This window comes from Semicossyphus pulcher, unplaced genomic scaffold (assembly GCF_022749685.1).
Source record: "Semicossyphus pulcher isolate SPU_LCO1_2020_fin unplaced genomic scaffold, fSemPul1.0.p SCAF_15, whole genome shotgun sequence".
Taxonomy (NCBI): domain Eukaryota; kingdom Metazoa; phylum Chordata; class Actinopteri; order Labriformes; family Labridae; genus Semicossyphus; species Semicossyphus pulcher.
In genome coordinates this window covers 21,474,288-21,493,534 of record NW_027211659.1, presented here as the reverse complement: position 1 = coordinate 21,493,534, position 19,247 = coordinate 21,474,288, and the positions used below count along the sequence as shown (strand labels likewise).

At 39.7% G+C, this 19,247-nt stretch overlaps 1 protein-coding gene across 2 annotated transcripts in view; it reads left to right on the top strand.

Moving 5' to 3' along the window:
* Nucleotides 1-19,247, top strand: part of ptpn4a (protein tyrosine phosphatase non-receptor type 4a) — a 76,160-nt gene that overhangs the window by 25,748 nt on the left and 31,165 nt on the right. For both annotated transcript variants that reach the window (XM_069662677.1, XM_069662676.1), the window contains exons 2-7: nt 2,397-2,551; nt 13,089-13,196; nt 14,885-14,927; nt 15,741-15,819; nt 18,109-18,153; nt 18,446-18,498. In XM_069662677.1, coding sequence (XP_069518778.1) covers nt 2,414-2,551; nt 13,089-13,196; nt 14,885-14,927; nt 15,741-15,819; nt 18,109-18,153; nt 18,446-18,498 — 466 coding nt within the window. In that variant the 5' untranslated portion in view covers nt 2,397-2,413. The remainder of the gene's footprint in view (nt 1-2,396; nt 2,552-13,088; nt 13,197-14,884; nt 14,928-15,740; nt 15,820-18,108; nt 18,154-18,445; nt 18,499-19,247) is intronic.

Here is a 19,247-nt window from a genome sequence, read left to right as displayed (position 1 = left end):
GTCATGGGGGTTTGTGCTGATGTGTAGTGACAAGCAGCTCAGAGACGCAGCGAGCCCTCCATATATACTATACACACACACAAATACGCTCACACAGAGCCATCGTTACAAATACGGCAGCTCCTGATGACGGGGCCGTGACCCTTGTGGGGTTATTATGTCTCCTGTCAAGACAGATCACCAATGAATAAAAAAATGGGGAGGCGGACAGGAAGGTCACAAATCCCACTGCAATGGCATATGTTACCCAACAAAATATTAAACTGCAAACACTGCGAGAACTGCACAAAACAGAAGCAGCTGGCATGTGAAACTCTCAGTACATGTACTCATGTGGAAGGAGCTTTTGTCTGACTTTTCCTCTCAGCTGGTTTTATTAATACTAAGTCAAACTTTTAAAACATAGCACTGTATACAAACTTAAATTTATAAGACAGCAGCTTTTATAATACTAATTACATAATTTATTTTAAAGGAATAGTGTTAGGTCATGGAGTTAGCTCAGTGGAAATAGCAACTGCCCCATGTATCGGAGAGCACATTCCCACACTGGTTAGATTCCCATCTCTGCCAGACCATCAATCATATGGCTGCACAGTGGTGCAGGGGTTAGCACCTCACAGCTAGAAAGTCCCTAGTTTGAATCTTGTGGTGTTTGCATGTTCTCCCCGTGCGTGCATGGGTTCCCACTGGGCGATCCGGCTTCCTCCCACAGTCCAAAGACATGCTCGTTAAGTTAATTGGTGACTCTAATTTGCCCGTAGATGTAATGTGAGCGTGAGAGGTTGTCTGTCTCTATAGCCCCTTTCCCACTGGTCAAAAAACCTGCTAACACCCGGCTTTTTTGCTTAGTGGGAAGATTTACAATCGGCATTCAGACCCGGGTCGCATGACTCTGCTGTAGACCCGGGTAATTATCGCCTCGGCTCCGATCGGCAATGATGGGAGCACAAAACCAGGGTCGACACGCCCCCTTTCCGCCCCTTCCCTTTTACTCTGACGGACCCTTGTCATCTCAGGTACAAATTTCGCCCATCTCCGCCCAAGCAGCGCTCGAACATTGTTCCACATTTGTCGGCGCCAAGTTTGCTAAATAGACTGAATGAGAAATAGATACAATAAAGACCTAACCACCGTAACATCTTCACTGCTTACTAACCTTGTTTCTGGCACGTTTGTGACTTCGGATGTTGACGCAGCAGAAAAGAGACTGAAAGGAGTGTACCTCACTGGCAATGGGAAAAGAAACAATCAGCATTTATTAGCGGGTCTTCCCGTGTCTGAAAAACCCGGGTCAACACGTAATTTTGATGGGAAAGGGGTATATGTCAGGCGTGTGATTGACTGGCGATCAGTTCAGGCCAGGGTGTACCCCGTCTCTAGCCCATTGACGGCGGTATAAATAATGGATGGATGAATGGAGTAGTGTTATATTTTGGGAAGCACACTTTTTGCTGTCTTGCTGAGAGATAGATGAGAAGATTGATGACACCTTTGTGTCTGTAAATATGACACAAGCCGCTTTTAAGCCTAGCCTAGCACAATTATAGGAAACAGGGAAACGGTTAGTGTGGCTGTTATCTGTGTGAACTTGGATTCAGGCAGCATGCAACCAGCTTACAATCTAAAAAGACATGGACAGCAGTCAGACACGGCTTCAGTAAGAAGGGGCCTTTTGGATATTGGTTATTTATTTACACTGATGAGCGGACAGGGCACCCTCACCCACTGTTTGTTCTGCCATCATCTGCCAACCAATCCCTTGAGCCTCTCAAGCCAGGCATGGTGAGGATGAAATGATAAAATTAAATCATTGATCTACCAAATAGATAAAGGTCATGAGTGAAGGTATTACAATAGTTGTAAACTGAAATTCTCTGTGTCCAGCCAGAATGGTTGGTTTTACCACATTTTCATTCATAGTATTCTCTCCTATTCATCACAACTGTTGCCACATTTAAAAATAATCAAATACAGAGGGCGGCAAACTTTTGCTATGGTATTTTTCCTCGTGTGAGTGTTTCAGTGTTGTCCTGCTGTATTTCCACATCCCCTGGTAGGGAATCTGCAGCTTGCCTACTCATTGACATTCTTTTCTCATGAAGCACTTGGTCTTTGCTTCTTTGACGTGCTTGTACAGGCTTGCCTTGCTGTGTGGCTGCCTTCAGTAAGACAGTGGAAAGAACATGTCCTACATCATGTATTACTGTACATTGGCAAAAGCTCAGTCCAACACAATTTGCCAAAGTGGATTTCTTAGCTAAGCACACATAAAATGTAATTCAGTATGTGTACATTACAAACAATAAGATGCTCATTTTTTTTGCCCTACTCTTTTTTTTGCTGTTTCAGCCCTGGTCTTATTCTCTCCTCTCTGCTGTGACTGTTTATTGCAGACCCTGGTAGGAGCGTGATGAGCGCGCGCTTCCGCTTGCCTGCTGGCAGATCCTACAATGTCCGGGCGACGGAGCTGGAGCGAGACAGGCAGCACACACAGGTTGTGTGCAACGTACTGCTGCTGGACAACACAGTCCAGGCGTTCAAAGTCAGCGTAAGTACTGCTCTACCTGATCCACCTGTAACTTATTCTATATGTGAATTAACTCAATTGTCAAAGCTTTTGATTTGAAGTGACTTAAGTGATAATTGCTGCCTGTTGATTTCTTTGTCCACTGTGATCTTCTTGTTTTGCAAACTCCCTTAGAAACCTTAGAATATAGTCGCTCTTTTTCAGTGTTGGGGAACGTACATTTTAAAAGAAATTTGTTACGTTACAAGATAACTGCCATTAAATAGTAACTTGTTATGTTACTGTGTTACTTATTGAGAAAAGTAACGCGTTAGATTACTTTTGTGTTACCAAAAATTAAAACCCCCTTTACGACTCGTTACGCATGTCGGTTATATTGTCAGGACAGCATGTAGCTTACTGTACTTCTGTCTTTGAATGTATTGACTCTACAGTCCTTGCATAGCCTTGTTTACGGCCCATAATCTGTAACTCTGTAGCCTAATAACAAGAATAACAGACGCAATATAACCTTAACAGCTCTTTATTATGCTAACAATCTGTCAGTGAACTGGGCAGAGGCATACAGTATTAGGCACAGCTGTTTCATTGAAAATAATACAACACAGGCTCTTAGTCACCACCAGTGTTGTGGAGCTGGGTTTAGCTGCAGATGCTACTTCAGAGGTAGAGCTCTTCACAGCTGACGAGCACTTATCCTCCAGACACAACTTACATTTCACCATCATGTTGTTCTTGTTTCTATGTGTAAAAGTAAAAGTAAATGCTGTCTTCGCTATCTCGCTAGTTGAACTGGTGCGCAGCTTCCTGTCAAGAAGCAGGAGAGAAACAGAAACAGTGCTCTGGGGATATTCTGTTTTGTGACGATAAAAGGAAAAGGGAAATACAGCAATTTATTTGCCATTAACAGATTACTTTTTATGAAAAAGTAACTAAATAACAGATTACTTGAATTGCAAAAGTAACATGTTACGTTGCAACAAAAAAGTCATCTGAGTACTCTTACTTTGTAACGTGTTACCCCCAACACTGCTCTTTTTGACTACAGAACTTGTAGCCTGAGAATCATTAAGTTTTTTTCAGTATCAAATCATCCATGGGTGCATTACAAACGGGAATATTTATTTCTTATAAATCAGCTCTTTGTTATGCTTTGTTTTTGTATTTTTTTCTTTTGACCCAAAGATTGATTGATTTTAACCTAGGTAAAATCACAGTGTTTTATTAACAAAAAATCAATTAAAACAAAGAAATATAGTACTATGATCATAATGTTTTAATGAAGAGCAAATGATTATCACAAATAATCCTGTATTAACACAAGCAAAACCCAAAAAGAGAAGAAAAAAGAAATGAGAGCACCTACATTGCACCTCCCCCTCCTCCTCCTCTTCCTCCACTCTTCCTCCCACAGCCACAAACTTTCCCCATAACAGCAAATGTCCCCTTAAGCCCACCTCAAACCACCTTTAGGGTCAATGGGGGAAGAAGTCTGCTTGCACTGTATTTATACATTGTATATTCAGATAATTCATAGAGGTTTTTCTCACACAATATTCTCATGAACTGGCCCTGTGGTTTGACTTCAGCGGTTGATCAGGCACGGTCAGTCTTCATGTTGTGTTAAAAACAGTCCCACACAAAGTCACATTTTGAGGGTAGTTAAATAGAGAGAGAGCGTGTGTGTGTATGTGTGTGTGATGGTCGTATGTTATGCCCCAAATCAGGTGACAAACTTGTGACTGACGTTACGGTCGCCTGTCATTTAATGAAATGACACACATCCTTTTTTCTGTCTGCCTCTTCTTTGTCTGTCTCTCTGTTGCCACATGTTTGATCAGAGTTATAAAAGCGCTCGGAGGGAAATTCCCTTTGTTAGTCAGAAATAAAATTCCTCCAATAACATCCCGTCTGACAGATCACATCCTGTGTGCATGCATATACGTGTATCTATAGTAGCACACAACTATGCACATGACAGTAGTGTCACTCAGTGCTGACATTATGAACAGATGATGTTCTCTGTTATTTCGACAAAAGCAGAAAAAAAGAGAGTGTAGAATATTTTTGAGTATGTTGTCCAAAGCATTATGATGAATGACATAAATGAGCACCTTAGCAGAACAATCAGGATTATCATGTCAGCCTTTATAGTTGATCACTATCTCAGACAGTCTCTTTTGCCCTCTCTGCTTCCTGCTCCAAACTCCCCTCGTCCCTCCCTCTCCCCCCTGCCTCTTGCTGAATGAATGACTCGCTCTCTGTCACTCTCTCCGTCCGTGTCATTGATCAGACCCTTGCTGTCGCAGTAACTTCCTGGAAAGACAAGCCAAGCCATCCCCAGTGCAACAATACTCCTATTGATCCTCTCCCTGGCCGACTTGATTCTAGCAGAGAGTGAAAATCCAGAAGCGGTCACTTATTGTCATGGGAACCAGAGCGCTCGTGGTGCCCGTGAGGGCTTGTATTGATGATCTTTATAGATGGGAAGTCTTTGACCCTAATGATATAAGTATAAAGTAGAATCTGGTGTAGCCTAAAAGCTTAATGGATGATAAGAAATGAAAAATCCCAGCCCACTACTGACCCACTTTACTACAGATACAAAAGCAGGGTCACATGCAGGATTTATTTAGAGCAAAGTGACATGCAACTGTTACCAAAGGAACCACTACACAGCACATAAACATTCAGCTGTCTGCAAGAGCTATTGGAAATCAAGAAGCTCTTAATAATGAAGAACTTAGTGCAGCAAAAGGCAGAGGAGAAACAATCTTGTAAAAGAGCTTTAATTTATTGCAGAATGAGACCTGTGAGCAAGATAGGGCTGCATGATTTTATGGCCAAAAATGATAATCACTTTTATTTACCTTTAAATGAACAATGCAAAGCTTTTAGTTCCACTTTGTGCTGCATTCATGCTAATGTGCTAATTTAGCATCAAACTAAGACTTAAAATTAGGTTCTTTACCTGAATTTGGTGCATCTACTCCCTCCCTTATCTCCTCAACATTTTGCATACAGCACAGGTAATCCCACTTTGGAGAAATAGCCTAATTGCTTGATGGAATGGCATATCTTTATCCAATGCGTTCCCCAATTTCCTGAAGCCCTCATACCCACAGTATTTATAGGACACATATCTGTCCAAGTGGAATGTGATTGCATTGGTAATTTCAGTCTGTCTTTGGGAGTTGGGTGGATAGGGTGTTGCGCTGTACAGCGTCGCTGTTATGGCTGTCTGACGCTGGACAAGGACAGGGAGCAGCGACATTGGCCTTTATACACTCATCATGCTGCACTTTGTGGTGTTTTATCAGGTGGTTGAACAAGTAGGTTGTGTTGCTTTGCGGTGCAGACACAGGTTTCATGCAAGACACAAGATACTACTTCATATGTAACACATTTTACCTTTAACAAATATTGCGCCTCCTGCAATTTAGGCCATATAACGATTTTGATTAAATTCCGATTAATTGTTCAGCCGTACTGTACACATAATCATCTCTGGATATTTGTAAGAAAATAAAGCTGTGGCATGTCAGAGGGAAAGCTTTAATTTAACCAAAATGTAACTTAAGAAATATCTCAATGGTTTTTCTTACCTAGGATTAGGGGTCTAAGAAAATATAGATACACTTGGGTATTGCAATATGTTATGTTGTGTTTTGGGAATATGTTTTAATTCTCAAAAAACAAAACGACAGTATTGATTTTCTACTAAGAGTTTAAATGCTTACAAAATATTTCAATAACATGCCGATCTGACTTTCAGCATATCCTTATCAAATCAGTACAAGACTTTTTGAGATACCTTAATTTGAGCAATACAAACCATTTTTTTTTTTTAATAAAGTAATGTTGAAAGAAAGCAGTGCACTACGTAATCCAGCTGGATATCTCTCCACTCAATAATTTACTCTCCCTTCCCTTAACCAGTGAATGACCCATCCTCCCTGACACTTGTCCTTACAGCAGGGTCCTAATAGCAAATGCTCCCAGACTTAGCGTTCCATCTCTGTGTTTGGCTGAGACAAAATATAGACTGTAACAGCTCTGTTTTTGTGATATTATTTCATTTTAATTATGTGTTGGAGTCAGACTTAGAATTTGTGTGAAAACTGTGGAGAAGCGGCTGAGCATATTTGTGTTTGCGCTGTGGGCTGGGTGTGGCTGTGAGAGCATACGGCTTGCTGAGCCACTTCTTCATCCAGAAATGGGAAGGTATGTGCGTGTGCAGCTAGAATATACATGTGTGCTTCTTCAGCTATTCTCTCTTTATATTTATCCAGTAGCCATAAACTTATTTAAAAAGCGTGTTATTGTTTTGGATTAAGCCTGATGAAGGGATTTAATCCTTAAAACGGGCTTTTGACAAAACAATCTCACCACAAGGTCCATTCAGTGGCCTTTCACGGCTCTGTGGATTATATCACATGATCTTTCTTTGCAGATGCAGTTTGCCTAGTTGTTATGGAGTTGTCGCTCACTGCAATTCATCCATCGTTTTATCCTTTGTTTTGATTAAAAGCCACAGAAAAGCTTTGTAAACAATTCCATGAACACTAGTCTGATAAACGTATAGAGAACCAGTTGCAGGTTACAAACCAGTGAGCTAGCAGGATGTGTAGCTTAGCGCTTAGTAGCATAATATTTAGCAGCCTTAAATATGCTAGCCATCTGTTAGAAGGATATAGTTGTCAGCTCCATCACAGCTTTTTGAAGGCAATTTTAGATTTATTTAAAGTGGTTAAAGGTGTCTGTGTACCCCCCTGTTCAGTCAGTTTTGTGTCTTTGTTTTGGACACACGAACACACACACACACACACACACACACACACAGAGACAGACATAGGTATATGTGAATAACTCCTCCTTATGTAGTTCTCTTCCTGTCCGGACAAGCTGCCTCGTACATTCCTGAATTTCCATCATTCTTTAACACAAACACGCAGCACATTCAGCTTTCCTGTAGAAGGAAAGAAAACACGAAGGAATTATTTGTGTCAAATTTTGCCTTTGTTTTTATTAACCTGCGATGAAATATGGGATTTTCCCTCTGCCCGCCAAGTGCTATTGATGTTTAGAAGTCTTTTCTCCTTCAAACACTCAAGATAAACCCTCAGGGTAAAAACTTATCCGAGCATCTCTCTCTCTTTCTCTCTCTCTCTCTCTCTGTCTCTCTCTCTCTCTCTCTCTCTCTCTCTCTCTCTCTCTCTCTCTCTGTCTCTTGTGTTCTGATTGCGCTCTATCACCAAGTCTCTCTCTTCTTTCCTGCTCTCACGCACACAGACACTATTTCAGTCAGGGGTGCTGCTCGACTGATGAAGATCAACACAAAGAGCGTTTGTCTCACACAACCGCATCGCTAATCAGTCTTTTTCTTCTTTCGCCCTGCTCGCTCTCTCTTCTTCTCTGTCTGTGTGTCTCTATGACTCTCTGTCTTCATCTTACTTTCTCCCAGTGTCTGTTGTTCTCCCCATCTCTCGTCTTTGTTTGTTTTTCCTTTAGTGTTGGGCTACTCTTTCTCTCTTTGCCCTTTTTTGAATTTTTATTTTGTGGAGTTCGTAGCCAACAAGCTATTCAAAGTATGGAGTTTGATGCTGTAGGTTGGTGTGTAAAAGAACATAAAAAGAACGTGTGAAAGTACGTGTGTGTACATGTCAGGCTTTGGTTTGACCTGACTTAGTTTTAACAATGTATGTCTGTGTTTTCTCCTGCCATGGCTGCAATTGCACATTTGGCTGGCATGCTTTTAGAATACAAGTAGAGGCTAGCCAGCACACACACACACACACACACACACACACACACACACACTCACACATATGTATATACACACAGACACATACAGAGAGGGGCGTTGGGTTTCCTGGGAGCACAGCATAAAAAGTGCACAGAGGGCTCCCACATCCAGCTTGAAAAGCCGCTTCATACAAAGGGAAGCAGTGGAGACACACACACACACACACACACACACACACACACACACACACACACACACACACAACCGCACACAGACACAGTTTCTCAGACATGTCTATGAATAGCCTTACATGGGGAAACATCATATTAGAGGCTTGTGTGTTTCACTTCCTCATTTTGTCTGTTGGCCCTCATTTTTGAAGTCGGTCAGTGGCTGAACAAACTGTTAAACTTTGTTTTTGGTTTCTCTGCTAATGATAGAGCCAGTTAATGTTGTCGTCAGTTTGTCTCAGAGTCAGTTTTTATGTTATTTTGTCATTTATATCCAATCCACTTGTCAGTCAAAGTGTCTCAGATATTTTTGGTCCACACAAGGGCTTTTTGTTCACTTTCGTGCAGCATTTATCTTCTAAAAGTTGATCTTGGCTGGCTGGTTTATCACCATTTTTAATAGGGGTTGGACAAAATATCGATACTAATACATCGTCGCCCTGATTTGTGCAATTCAATTATTGTTAGGCTGCCACCAAATATCAATATTTTAATTGACAAATATACTGTATATGGCCCTCTAAACAGATTTCCCTGCGATTGTGACTCACTACTTCATGACTCCTTGTGGTGGCGCTTATGACATAAATAAGGGTAGCGTACAAAACACATACATTGTTTTATCTCAGTTTGTGTCAAATTCTGTGAGACAGACACAAAATTGCAGTGAAAAAATACATCAATCCTGCACTCTACCTTTTTAAGGGCATTTTGTATTCTTCAGTAAATAAAATTTTTAGAGCGTAAGACTGCTTTCCCCATCTATTGAGACAGTCAGAGAGCATTTTAAGTGCAGAGATTACTTTGTTGTTGTCTGTTAGCTGTGGAGTTTAAAAGAGCTATATTTTCAAATCAAAATTAAATGACTATTATTCTATTTCCTTGAATTTTGAAAAAAATCTTGGCCATCATTTGGGTGACTTTTATATTTTTACTAAGCAGTCAAACTAAATAGGTTAAAAACCATCAACACTGCAATGAAAAACGATATATATTTGAATTAGGGATGCATGATATTATCGGCACGTTATCGGTATCTGTCAATTATGGCTTGCAAATGATATAACGATATATATATTTTCCACTGATACACTTTAATAATGCCAAAATGCTCGATGACTCCACAAAAAAGCTTGGGGAATATTACAGTTTTATTTGAAAGAAAATGTTACATGTTACAAATAAATATGGCATTTTTTAGATAACCTACGTTTAAGTAGTTTTCTTATATTGCCCAGTGAATGTGTACATTTTAAAAAGCACTGGCCTACATGTGCCTAATATATCGGTATCAAAATCGGCAAAAGGGGTTGGAAAATATCAGCAAATTGGATATCGGCAAAATATCCAAAATTGTGCATCCCTACTTTGAATGTAAAAATAATCGTAAAATTTTGTTTGCAAATCCAAAAGGTTTGCTCATGAATCCAGAATGTTGCCAGGGTGTCACTGTGATCAAGAGCAGCCAGAAGGGAAATGCCTTGCATCTTTCACCTCAGGTCCTGCCCACCAGATTCAGCTCAACGACGAGCAACACTTTTCAAAAGCAAAACTTTTAGATTAGCTACCAACTTTTTTTTCTTCTTTTTTTCTCCCTTTTTTAATCTCGTTTTTTTACTCTCAATACAAATTTTTTGATTGCATTGTCGATAGTTTTGCTCTCAAGTCTTTTCTTTGTGGGCTGTATGGAACTTTTTAAACTTATTCTGATGATTGCATAATAAAGACACAAAAGTTAATTCATACCAACACTTCCAATATCCAGTACTATAAGAATTTGATACTGACATGAACATGTTTTGAACTGTTCAATTTTTCTATCACCCAAACGTGATAGTAAAGCTGTTGGGAAGTGAGCAGTAAGGAGGGAAGAAGCGCGGAGGGAATGAGAGTTGACTCACTGACTTAACAAGGCTTTAACAGTAGTAGATTGCTAGCAGACACACTTACACACACACAGCGCTAAAAGACTGCCGGTGATCCTAGAGCGCTGCCATGTCAACATGTCAATTGTCAACTATAATTCGTCCGTTCCCCTCACACACAAACACACACAAACACACACAAACACACAGACACTCGTTACTCACACATGCTGCGCTGCAAAAGTGTGTCACCGGGGTAAAGGAGAGCAGTAGATGAGAGCACCAACTGTGTGTGTGTTTTGTGTGTGCGTGTTCTCCCATGGGAGCCCTGATAGAGTTACACACTCACACTCTCTCTCTCTCCCAAAGTCGCAGCAGGATCAGGTGTGAATTTCTGCTCCACTTGCGGTCCCACAGTTTGTCCTCTCGCCCTTCCTACTCTCTCATGAAACGATTGGATATTAATGATGTGTTTAATAAATAATTCCTCAGCCTTCTTCCTGTTTCCCTTCACCTCCCTCTCTGTCTTCCTTCTGTCATGTCTTTCTCAGCAGCTCTGTACACATTTGTATGTTCTCCCACTGTTTGTAACATTCTAATCATATCTTACCCACTGGTTCCATTGCAAGGAGACATCAACAATTCTTTTGGTTTAGAATTGAAAGTAACGCAACCAAGATATACATCGTTTTATTTTACTGCTTATACATTTAAAGAGCAACTTGCAGGTAGGAGACCCTGGTGAATAAATGTGTAGGAAAATGATTTGGTAATTATATTTTCAACGAAATATATGAATTACTACACCACAGTGGCTTCTGGGGTCATTTTTTTTTGTGTTTTTATACCACAGGCTATAACAAATCATGAGAAGTAGCAAGTGGGAGCATTACAAGTTACCCATTACAGTTACGAATGGGCAGCTTGTATCAGTTATATTTCATATTGCCTTCTATAATGGTACATTAGCTAGCACACTACTGTTGACTGAAAACCAAGAGTTAAAATCTCACGTTCAGTTCTCTCTGAAGAATAGAAATGACTGTGTCCCAAACATTTGAGACATCTGATTTTGTATCTCTGCAAGTATGACTACAGCGATCTCCATTTTGGTTACACTGGCTTCCCCACAACATCACATGTTTTTAAATTGCAGCCTGTGCATGTGTGAGATTGGAGATAAGAATATCTAAGAAGCAAACTGATTTCAAAATCTTTTAAGATTATAAAAGTTGTGTAGTCTGAGCCCTGGCTAAGTTACTAACTTATCGATTGTAAGTGAGTTAAATATTTCCGTTAAAGCATGCAGACTTTCTTTCAGCTTCCTGTTTGATTACACCAAAGCACTTCCTGTCCAAAGCCATTGCAGTATACTTCTGAAAGCAGCTTTGTAGTTACTTAACCATGTTAGAGTGCACGCTCATTGATTCACTTGAATTTAATTACCTTCCTGAACCCTCAGTCTCTTTCTCTGAATTCTCGTCTTTCTACCTCTTTCCTTTATGCAAGCCTGACCACAGACAGACGTGTGTGTGGTTTCACTGTAGGACAGTTCTTTGTTTATTCTACTTTTGGTTTTTGTTTAATGCCAGAAATGTTCCTTAGTAGTAAGCTTCTGACTCTTCTGTATCTGCTGCTTTCCGATCTCTTGGCAGTTTTCAGAAAACAGTTGGCTGCACATCCTGCCTGCTTTAATTAAAATGTTTCCAGTTGGTTTACGGGTGCAGAAAGGTGATTTGTTGTGCAAATTAAACAATGAATCCTCACTTTGTTACTGTGGTTTTTCAGATATCTCCCAGATTCTTGTATACAGACTAGAGAGACATAAAATCTAGATGCAGGACAACATTAGTTATTGTACCTGTAGTGTTTTTATGAGTGATTTTCTTTATGAATGTAATTTGGTATTTGAGAGCTCAGGTGCTTCTCAACAAGCCACCAAATGTTACTGTTTCTTTAAGACTGCTGGTGAATGTGAGAGCTGAGGTAAATTGTAAAGATATATTACATGTAATGGCATCTATAGTGTATGTTAATGTCTCTAAAAGTCATTGTTGCTCTACACACGTCTGTATGCCCCCTTTACTTTCTATCTCCAGTGACAGTTTTAACTTACAGTATTTGTTTGATGTTTTGTTAAATTTTCACGCTGACATTGTTTTATATGTGCTTTTTTGTGTCTTTATCTTTATAACTTTGCTATTGGTAGAAAGATGTCAGATGGCGTTACACGGTCACTGAATCAACCATGCAGCAAAATATATGACAATAGCCCTCAGGCACGCATCTGCTTAATCCCTCATACATGTTCCTCCCCGTGTGGTTGGAAAGATATTAGTTAAGACTCGACATGGATGAATCACACATGAATCTCAACAAAGTCAAGTGTTTCAGTAGCAATGGGAGCATTTGAATTATTTAGATTTCTCTGAAGGATTAAGGGGATTTCTTTGTGTGAGTCCTAGCACCATGCTCTGTCTTCCCTGTAATATGGGACAGGATGTGGTTTAATTACTTCCTCTTTCCCTCACATGTCCTCCCTTTTTTCCCTTTGACCTTTAACCGAGGAAGTGATTCAGAGATCTTTGTATAAAGCGTGAGAATTAGTCCATCTGTCCCTTCCTTCCTTCCTTCCTTCCTTCCTTCCTATTCCTTTTTTAAGGTGAAAATTGAGACACAAATTCTAAATCAGTCTGTTTTCTTTCCCCTCTCTGCAGAAGTCGGATCATGGCCAGGTGTTGCTGGATGCTGTCTTTAAGCACCTGGAGCTGACTGAGAGAGACTACTTTGGCCTGCACTTGGCTGATGACTCCTTAGATTCACCAGTCAGTATAATTTTTGTGATATACACAAGTGTGTGTTTGTGTCTGCGTGTTTGTGTGTGAGAGTAATGAACATGACAAGTTGGAGGATGCTGTGGCCCTAATGTACTGAGGCTTTTTTTTGTCTTAATCATTTGTGTGGATGAATTGATTGATGTTTACTATATGCACACGGCAGCCATTTCTATTGCTCTGGGTGGATGAATTAGAAACTGAAAAGACAATGGAGTGTGAAAATCCGGAGGGAAATACAGTATGTTCGGAGGGACATCTTTTTTGATAACCATTTGCCTTCTATTAGACATAAGCTACGTTAGCATTCAACCTCTTCCTAGCCCACCTTGCCGTTTAGTAGTGGTAGTGTGTTTTACATCCAGGCTAAAATAAATGAGTCCTAGGTGGAATTTTCTATTATATTGTGTAAGTTATGTTTACTAGGAAATGGCTTTGTGCTAATGCTAGCTGTTGTCTAAAGGAGTTTATTGGTTATTAAATATGTATACCTTGTTTATGTGTACCTTGGAATATGGCTTGATGTCAATTAAGATTTTCAATTTACACTGGCTTCTCAGTTGCATTCAATGATTGCATATATACAGTAGATGGACGACGCTTCTCCAACTGCTCTCACTGTACGAAATTGAAGCCAAAATAGCCCCAGTGATAAGTGCTGCCATCTTGTGCTTGTGACATCATTTGGAGCCAGAGCTGCGCAGTAGAGATTGGTGGGTGGAGCTGCTATAGCCACTTAAGCTAACCAAAACACAAAAAACCCCCAGAAAGCAGAACAGCTTCTTTGTGTTCGTGTGCATTCACAGATATGGGAACTTCAAAGACTGTAGTGATTGTTTTAGTTAAGTTTCCTCTGCCCTGCTAATCCGGAAGAGATCGGCTGCAGGAGCCATGTTTGTTAACAGAGCTGTCAATCATCCTTTTTACAGCATCAAAAAACTAAGTAAATCTAAACTTGTCAGAAAAATGAACACTTGGTCATAAATCAGCATGATAAAATCAACTAAATTGACAGAAACCATGTTTGAGAGAAATGTATTTGGTTATTATTTTGATTTTATAGTTTGACTCATGTCCCATCTGTTAACATGGAGGCAGGCTTTATGACCTATACTGCAGCCAGTCAGCAGGGGGCGATAGAGAGGTTTTGGCTTCACTTTTATGGAGCTGTAATGTCGTCCATCTTTTTTTACAGTGTATGGTTGCAACCAAATTAGAGAGTTAAAATAATAACAATTTGTCAGATTTCCCATGTGACTACATCAGCAATAGGACATTAAAACAACATTTAAGCTTTCCAACCGGAATTTTATGTCAGAGAAAAATGGCTACCATGTGAATATAGCGCATTACATTAACCAAAGGTCATCATCAAACCTGTGTTTGTGTGTGTGTGTGTGTGCATGAGAATATGTGTGCTCATCTCTAGAGATGCTCTATATTTGGCTCAGTCTCATAAACTCAGATGCATCATGACTCTGTGTATATAATTATCTAGGATGTACATTTCATGCTTCTCAGTGCGTATAGTGTATTGATGTGTGTTTGTGTCCATGTGCACAGTGTGTACTTCTGTCAGGTGCGTGTGTGTGTGGCCAGTGGTGAATAATTTACGTTGTGTATTCATGCTGTGGAAGCGTTCTGGTGTCTCTAAGTGTCTCTCAATCAATATTTTACAGCGCTGGCTCGATCCCAACAAGCCCATCAGGAAACAGTTAAAAAGTAGGTGAAATCCACAACATACCACCTTCATTTAACCAGGCCGGTGCATTTTTACAAGTCAGCAGAAAGTAGACCTGAGACAATTCACTGAAGTCCAACTAAGTTGCCTGATTTTCAGAATATAGCAGCTGTTTGAAGCAGTTGGGCGCAGTCCAGGCTCACTTACAGTTAATGGTCCAGACTCTACCTAAAGCCAAAGTGTCCAGTTAAAAATTCTAACTCTGCCTTAAGCAACGAGTAAACTTTATTTCAACTCTACTGTTTTTTGATAATGAGTAATAGAATTTGTAACATGTAGAACAATTAAGAAGTAGCCCAAGCGAGAAAAGCAGTCCCCCAAAGGCAATGATTGAACTGTGTTTCAACTCTGTTTCATGCTGGGTGACTTATTCATTGAGGGATAGCCACAGGATTATGTATTTCACACAGACATTTGAATTAGACCGATGTGTTCGTCCACATGTAGGCTTTCTTATTTTACCCTTTGGGTTAGCTCTTTCACTTGTATATCCTGTGACAAATTAAAAAAGAAAGGAAAAATTACAACCTACAACATCAATTAAGTCAGAATATCAGTGAGTCTCTAATTGTTCCTATTGCACTGTTTACTTCTCTTTTTTTAATTAGAACTTTATGTATTCAGGCTTTTTTTAATGTGCTGCCTTGCCCAGTATATACCTTTTATATGTCACATTTTCTTAGATAAACTTTAGATACAGTCCAGAAGAAACCTAGTATAAAAGTTTACATTGTACTCACAGATCTGCCATGTTGTGTTTTCTGCCCTCTGACTGCTTATCATCATTTTTCCAGGAGGGTCTCCCCATAACTTGAGCTTCAGAGTGAAATTCTTTGTGACCGACCCCAACAAACTTCAGGAAGAATACACACGGTAAGTGTAAATACTTTACAGAGAAAAAGACTGCCATATACTGATTGTCGTCCACTTTAATGATCAATATAAGCTAATTGGATGGTGTTAAATATGGAGAGGTGTTGAGCTGAATTTATACTTGTCACAATGGGTTAAAAGGGGTCCAGCCATAGATTTTTTTGGTGTAGATTTTGATTTCTAGTTAGGTATTGGCATTCACTCGTTTATACTGGCACTGTATTGTGGCACCACAGTGTCTCTACCTGTGTTTACATGGTTTGTGATATGATTGTTTCCCTGCTGAAGATGACACTGATGCCATGCAGTCGCTCTATTTATGCTGCTTTATTCAGAAATAGAGAGGGATAATGTAGTCCAGCAGAAGGTTTGCACTGTAACTGTAATAGAGTTTTTCTCCCAGTATTAGCTATTTTAGATTTAGTCTAAGTCTTCAGAAGAAAATGCTTATTAATGCTCATTTTTATCCTAATAGTTTTGATCTAGTTTTAGTCGACGAAAACTTAAAACATTTTAGTCCAGTTATAGTCAATAAAAAGTAATCACATTTTAGTCATTACTTTTAGTCGAAACGTTTTCTCTGTTGAGAAAATATGACCCCAACTCCGGTCTGCCTCTTCTCGTTTTTAACTTTCAGCAGATTATCCATACAGTAAATGAACCATGAGACTCATCTAAAGATTTCTTTTCATCATGGCTTCTCATTAAACTGACTAAAGCAGACAGCTGATGATCGCTCTTTTTTGTGTGGAACAAGCATCAAATGATGCGTAACACACCCCTTTTTCTGTGAGCGTGCACAGAACCTGAAGGAGAAAGCCTGGGTTAACAGAGAACGTTCGTAACCACCTTTGTGATACCCGTTATCTCCAACCGGGTTACCCAGTTACACGAATGAATTGCTTGTATTTTGACAGACAGATTAGACGCACAGTGGGGAAAATATGCATTTTGAATGTCTGACAGCAGACCACCAACATTTTAGTCTCGTCTCATTAATGAAAACAAAACATAGTCATAGAGTTTTTATTATCAACAATCTATTTTTAGCTCGTCAACGTTTCGTCTTCGTCATGCAAAAAATATTGTTGGCAAACAGTTTTTGTAATTATTTTTGTTAATGGAATTAACACTGCTTTCTTCAATTCGTTTCTTGTTGCATTCTTTCTCATCTTTCTCTACTAGCTTCAGAAAGATATAGGGGAGACACAAACTGTCCAATCATAGTTCTTGTTGTATCCCCCACTTTGCAGTTACATTTTTGCATATGTATGTGGCAGCCAGGGTGTAGCCAACATAGAAACATACACAACTAACAACCAGTTAAGTATGTAGGATTATTTTGCAGCAGATTTATCATCCGATTAAACTGCTGGCTTGCTGCCACTGAAGTAAACAATTGGTGCAATTACCAGGATGGAGAACACAGCGGCAAATGCGGTACATAATGTCCCATAGCTCATCATACCAGTAGTGACATATTATATACTATACATGTATAAAACGTAAATTCGTTTGTTTTCTGTAGATCTTAGGCGAACAAGATAATAACATAAAGGTTATGAAAGTAGCTTTTGGGATCTAATTATGTGCAGTAAATTGATACCAAGGAGCAGAGTTTCACTCTCTGGTGGATGTAAGCTCATTACAGGAAAAATAAGAAACTGCTATATTTTGAATCAAGGCCATAATGTGGACTCCAACCCACAGCTCTGCAAACATATGGTCTCCAACAGTGCCCTCTTCATAAACAACATGCAGAGGAGGCGTCACAGCGGCATATCACCTCTCAGCCGCGGCCTCGCTCCCCGAGCCTCATTAACGCTTTGTGTACAGCTTGTTACAGCAGGGAGTGAGCCCTGCGTCTGACATGCTGATCTGGTGTTTTGTGCATTCAAGTCACGACTAAAACACAATTCTAGTTGTTTTATCAGACTGTATTTGTAACCAATCTTCCTTTCTTAATACTACTTTATATATCAGTTTGTATTTAGAGGATATACTGATACCAGTTTGTGGACTCTTATCATTAATAGTTCATTTGAAATGTCATGATTAGAATAGCTATTTCCCCCCTTAAAAGAGCTTTATTGTACTGCTAATTAAACTAAGGCCTCTGCTAAAGAGTGTCCACTCATTTTACTTAACAAGGACCTCCATCAGAAGTTTCAGTGTTATAATCTGACGGCATTTCTGTTACATGATATCTACATGATATTATACTCAATTTATACAAAGGGAATGGTCCACTGGTCTCTTATCCTAATGCAGTGTGTTGTCCTCCCTCAGGTACCAATATTTCCTACAGATCAAGCAGGATATATTAACTGGAAGGTGAGCGTCGTCCTTTGTGTATTAGATGTTGATGTACGAAGAGAGACCTCATTAAGAAGCTGCTGTAATAGAGCTCTTTTGTTGTATTGTTGTCTGCTCAGACGTGTACAAGTTTTTGTCAGTGAAAATAAGCGAAACGTCTTCTTCCAATAGAAAAATAAAAAATCTTGATGTTTCTTTTAAATATAAATACAATAAAATAGACTATAACTGTAATGTATTTTGTATTGAACGCACATTAAATGTCTTTATGTCTGTTTTGTGTGTGTGTGTGTGTTCCTGTGACTTCCAGACTGCCCTGTCCACACAACACAGCCGCACTGCTGGCATCCTATGCTGTTCAATGTAAGTAGTGCTCCCTGGACACGTCCACTCTACATAACGATGGAAAGGCAATTCATTAGGCCTCTCTTTAGCTGCACACACTGTTAAATGTAATGACTGTGGTTGCTCCAGTGCATTTATAGCTGGTGCTCTGAAGCCATTATGATTCAATTAAAGCGGGCGGTGATATTTGTTGATATCTGCAGTGATATAAATATTCAATGTGATGGTGGTTTTGTTTTTACAGTTGGGAAATAAAATACAGCGGCGAATGGAAAATCCTTTTTATTTTAAATTTTTAAAAACAGTATCGAAACTTAATAATAGAAACCCACATTTGTAGTTCAGACATGCACTTGGCAAATCGCTAAATGATTTAGCACTCAGTAGTACTTTTTTTTGTTCCTTGCTCATAACGCTGTTCCAACACCTCATGGCCTACATTTTGCCAAAACCACTGGTTAAAAAACATCTCTCCAGACCCGCAGTCGTGTCTGTGCCAGCGGACTTTCAGCCTCAGCGCTAATCTCATCTACTGTTGTGATTTAGCGTGTGGGTTAAATGCTGACTGGGCCCCTCTGTCATCACAATAATGACTCCTGACACACTGCTCTGTCTGTCCGTCACACTCGCTCTTTCTCTTTTTACTGCAGCTCATTGTTTTCACGCAGCCTGTTTTGCCTTCTGTCTGTCTTTTTCTTTTATCTCTGTTTAGTCTTTCTCATCACTCTCTGTTTATCCCTTTTTTCACACTCTACTCATAAACCCTC